The sequence below is a fragment of the Coregonus clupeaformis genome, chromosome 10 (assembly GCF_020615455.1).
Source record: "Coregonus clupeaformis isolate EN_2021a chromosome 10, ASM2061545v1, whole genome shotgun sequence".
NCBI classification, from domain to species: domain Eukaryota; kingdom Metazoa; phylum Chordata; class Actinopteri; order Salmoniformes; family Salmonidae; genus Coregonus; species Coregonus clupeaformis.
The window spans coordinates 36,490,871-36,495,706 of NC_059201.1; the positions used below are offsets into that span (position 1 = coordinate 36,490,871).

Consider the following 4,836-nt stretch of genomic DNA (forward strand, 5'->3'; position numbering starts at 1 on the left):
TGTCCCCTTACCCCTATACATATCTACCTCCATCACTCCAGTATCCCTGCACATTGTTAATATGGTACTGACCCTGTATATAGTCACCTTACCCCTATACATATCTACCTCCATCACTCCAGTATCCCTGTGTTAGCAGTTGATGTTATTCTTCAATAACACAGACCCCAAAGCAAATCAGGGGGAGAAAAATATATTTATTCAAAGAGAACAAATCCTAGTTGTTATGCTGGAAAGTGGATGGCAGATGTTCATTCTTGTTTTCTCCACTGAACAAAGAGACAGGATGTAGTTGATACCCAAGCCTAGCCTGTGATTGACCAATTAGAATTGCTTGCAATAAAATCGGGCCAATGGCCAAATACCAAGTATCCCGTTTCAGGCTCAATGTATAGACAATTTGGACCAATGAGAACTTGCCGCACGTAGCTTTGAGTCCCGGACTGGAGCCCCTACACAGATTATAAACAGATGTTGAACTGAAGAACAACCCGTAAATCAAATCAAATCAAATCAAATCAAATCAAATCAAATCAAATTGTATTTGTCAAATACACGTGTTTAGCAGATGTTATAGCGGGTGTAGCGAAATGCTTGTGCTTAATCTTCAGTTCCCAATTACAGAATAACCACTATTTCCATTGATTGTTAATTCCCTGCGTTGTGTATTTACCTTAGAATATTCTTACACCTGCACATTGTAAATATGGTATTGGAACTGACCCTGTGTATAGTATAGTGTAGTAGTCTGAGTGTAGTTATTTGTGAGGAAATAAGTGATCCAACTGCCCCTACAAACCAAAGTAATAAGGTTGATAGTGTAATATATCAAAGTAATCAGACCAATTATTTTGCTAAATTTAACTTTTGACTATATTTAAATTCTTGACTTAAGTAAAACATGTTCAACTTCTTCCACTACCACAGAAATGAAGAGTTAAAGCAAGTCCCACCTCATTTTCTTGATGGAAAATTACCATCTAGTTCTACTCTATTCCTACAGGCAGATCTGTGTACTGTCAGTCCATTTGGTGCAGCTGTTCCATCGATCTCCCCCAGAGCCATATAGATCCATATCAATCTCTGTCTACATTTCTGTCACGTTTTTTAACTTTAGGTCAAATAAAGGTACAGTGGGGAAAAAAAGTATTTAGTCAGCCACCAATTGTGCAAGTTCTCCCACTTAAAAAGATGAGAGGCCTGTAATTTTCATCATAGGTACACGTCAACTATGACAGACAAATTGAGGAAAAAAAATCCAGAAAATCACATTGTAGGATTTTTAATGAATTTATTTGCAAATTATGGTGGAAAATAAGTATTTGGTCACCTACAAACAAGCAAGATTTCTGGCTCTCACAGACCTGTAACTTCTTCTTTAAGAGGCTCCTCTGTCCTCCACTCGTTACCTGTATTAATGGCACCTGTTTGAACTTGTTATCAGTATAAAAGACACCTGTCCACAACCTCAAACAGTCACACTCCAAACTCCACTATGGCCAAGACCAAAGAGCTGTCAAAGGACACCAGAAACCAAATGGTAGACCTGCACCAGGCTGGGAAGACTGAATCTGCAATAGGTAAGCAGCTTGGTTTGAAGAAATCAACTGTGGGAGCAATTATTAGGAAATGGAAGATATACAAGACCACTGATAATCTCCCTCGATCTGGGGCTCCACGCAAGATCTCACCCCGTGGGGTCAAAATGATCACAAGAACGGTGAGCAAAAATCCCAGAACCACACGGGGGGACTTAGTGAATGACCTGCAGAGAGCTGGGACCAAAGTAACAAAGCCTACCATCAGTAACACACTACGCCGCCAGGGACTCAAATCCTGCAGTGCCAGACGTGTCCCCCTGCTTAAGCCAGTACATGTCCAGGCCCGTCTGAAGTTTGCTAGAGTGCATTTGGATGATCCAGAAGAGGATTGGGAGAATGTCATATGGTCAGATGAAACCAAAATTAGAACTTTTTGGTAAAAACTCAACTCGTCGTGTTTGGAGGATAAAGAATGCTGAGTTGCATCCAAAGAACACCATACCTACTGTGAAGCATGGCGGTGGAAACATCATGCTTTGGGGCTGTTTTTCTGCAAAGGGACCAGGACGACTGATCCCGTGTAAAGGAAAGAATGAATGGGGCCATGTATCATGAGATTTTGAGTGAAAACCTCCTTCCATCAGCAAGGGCATTGAAGATGAAACGTGGCTGGGTCTTTCAGCATGACAATGATCCCAAACACACCGCCCGGGGCAACGAAGGAGTGGCTTCGTAAGAAGCATTTCAAGGTCCTGGAGTGGCCTAGCCAGTCTCCAGATCTCAACCCCATGGAAAATCTTTGGAGGGGAGTTGAAAGTCCGTGTTGCCCAGCGACAGCCCCAAAACATCTCTGCTCTAGAGGAGATCTGCATGGAGGAATGGGCCAAAATACCAGCAACAGTGTGTGAAAACCTTGTGAAGACTTACAGAAAACGTTTGACCTGTGTCATTGCCAACAAAGGGTATATAACAAATTATTGAGAAACTTTTGTTATTGACGAAATACTTATTTTCCACCATAATTTGCAAATAAATTCATTAAAAATCCTACAATGTGATTTTCAGGATTTTTTTTCTCATTTTGTCTGTCATAGTTGACGTGTACCTATGATGAAAATTACAGGCCTATCTCATCTTTTTAAGTGGGAGAACTTGCACAATTGGTGGCTGACTAAATTCTTTTTTTCCCCACTGTACAATTTTATTACAAATAAAATATAGTAGATCTCTGTCTACAGCTCTGGTTGCCCCCCAGTGGCCAGTCAGGTGTAGTGCACCATGCTGTCCTCACACTCCCGGGGCACAGTGAGCGTATAACTGTGGCAGGAAAGCTTGTAGTTGTTCCCATCGTTGTTGTCCCAGTACTCAGCTCCCATCACCCTGTAACACACAGCGAACTCCAGCAGGGCTCCGGGCTGCAGGATGAACGGAGGGACGGGTAGACGGAACCGGAAGACATCAGACTCTGGTCCCTCCGTCTGATCCCTGTGTAGGGTTGCCACCCAGCAGGCTCCGGTCTCAGCACTGCTCCTCCAGTTGGTGAAGGAGTAGTAGATCGTCACCTCCTTGTTGAAGGCCAGGTTGAGGACCTGCACCGTGCCGATGATGCCCAGCTCAGAGCACAGGACCTGGTCCAGAGAGACCACCTGCCCCACCAGGCTCTGAACAAATCCCGGCTGGGAGCCCCTGTTCTCGGGGAAGCAGGGCTTGAAGTAGGGCAGGGAAAGCTCCAGGGACCGGCCTGAGTTCATCTCAGAGCTCATCAGGAGTCTGGAGAAGACGTGGGGGGGGATACGAGGCTCCTCTCCCTTCTTGAACACCTTGACATCCTCCAGCTCCAAGCCTAAGGAGTCCACGAAACGGACCTGGCGGTCTCTGATTCTCTCGTGGACCGAGGGCAGAGACTGGGCCCTGCGTCTCATGATGGGCTGGGTAGGAGGGTCACTGGACAGGCTGCGAACGAACATGGGCTCCTTGGGGGGCGGGGGCAGTGGGCTGGGGGGCCGGATCCTGACAGGGGCCTTGGTTGGCTCTGGTTTGGAGTCCAAGATGTCCGTCTTAGTAATGGTCTTGCTGCTGTACTGCAGCTCACCAAGAGGCCAGGCTATCTCTCTCCCCTCCAAGGCTGGAGCCATCCACTCTTGTCTCCCTGGTGAAACGGCCCTCTGCCCCGCTATCATGCCTGGTGAAACTGTCCTCTGCCCCGCTATCATGCCTGGTGAAACTGCTCTGGGTTTACCTTTGATGCATGGAGACACTGTTTTCAGTCTGTCGTTGTCACGAGACGATGCCCACTCCCTCTCCTTCCCAACGCCACCAGGAGACAGTGCTCTGGACCTCCCCACGCTGTCCATGCTACTCATCATACACACGGGACTGGCAAGGACAGGAGAGACAACACAACAGTTAGTACACTGTCCACCCGCTCTCTCTTTCAGGAAGCAAAGGAGTCTGGAGAAGAGGTTATAGGAGAACCAACACAACATCATATGCTAGTTATGCTATGGTAAGAACTCTACTTGCTCACACATGCACATAACATACATTGGAAAATAGTTAATATAAGCCATTGAAATGCATGTAAATATATCGCCAGCAGCCGAGTCAACATTTAAACATGTTAAGATAACCCCAGCAGCCGAGTCAACATTTAAACATAGACATGGAAATAGATCTGTCTGCCTACCAGTAGGTAACGGTATCCTCAAGCGGAGTTTCGTTGTGTCCAACCAGACACCATTCTCTGTTTCACCCTGCTGCCCTGCCCTCTGAGCCACTGTCCCAGCTAATGACTTGTTGCTCTCTCCCCCCCCCTCTCTCTCTGTCTCTCTCTGTCTCTCTCTGTCTCTCTCTGTCTCTCTCTCTCTCTCTCTCTCTCTCTCTCTCTCTCTCTCTCTCTCTCTCTCTCTCTCTCTCTCTCTCTCTCTCTCTCTCTCTATTCTCTCTCTCTCTCTCTCTCTCTCTCTCTCTCTCTCTCTCTCTCTCTCTCTATTCTCTCTCTCTCTCTCTCTCTCTCTCTCTCTCTCTCTCTCTCTCTCTCTCTCTCTCTCTCTCTCTCTCTCTCTCTCTCTCTCTCTCTCTGTCCTCTCTCTCTCTCTCTCTCTCTCTCTCTCTCATGACATTTCACATGACTCTTGTTGCTGCTTTAACACCAACCACATGACTGCTCTCTCTGCTGCTCTGAACCTCAGCCCTTCCAATTATATTTTTTTATTGAAGCTCATTAATTGCATTTCTACACAATTTAAAAACTCTAAAATGCATTTAGGAGAAAAGCAAAAACAAGCCAAATGTA

At 45.9% G+C, this 4,836-nt stretch overlaps 1 protein-coding gene across 2 annotated transcripts; it reads right to left on the reverse strand.

The window, feature by feature from the left end:
• Positions 1-2,716: 2,716 nt before the first annotated feature.
• Positions 2,717-4,359, reverse strand: LOC121575975 (protein phosphatase 1 regulatory subunit 3D). Of its 2 annotated transcripts, none has more exons than XM_041889276.2 (2): positions 4,228-4,359; positions 2,717-3,896 (listed from the first exon to the last, which is right to left on the reverse strand). In XM_041889276.2, the coding sequence occupies exon 2, from the start codon at positions 3,893-3,895 to the stop codon at positions 2,804-2,806; it is 1,092 nt and encodes a 363-aa protein (XP_041745210.1). In that variant the 5' UTR covers position 3,896; positions 4,228-4,359; the 3' UTR covers positions 2,717-2,803. The 2 variants fall into 2 exon arrangements, with proteins under 2 accessions (XP_041745210.1, XP_041745209.1); XM_041889275.2 differs by having other exon boundaries at positions 2,717-3,917.
• Positions 4,360-4,836: the final 477 nt, after the last annotated feature.

Coding starts and splice junctions, on each gene's coding strand:
- LOC121575975 (XM_041889275.2), bottom strand. CDS start 3,907: ATGATGAGTAGCATGGACAGCGTGGGGAGGTCCAGAGCACTGTCTCCT.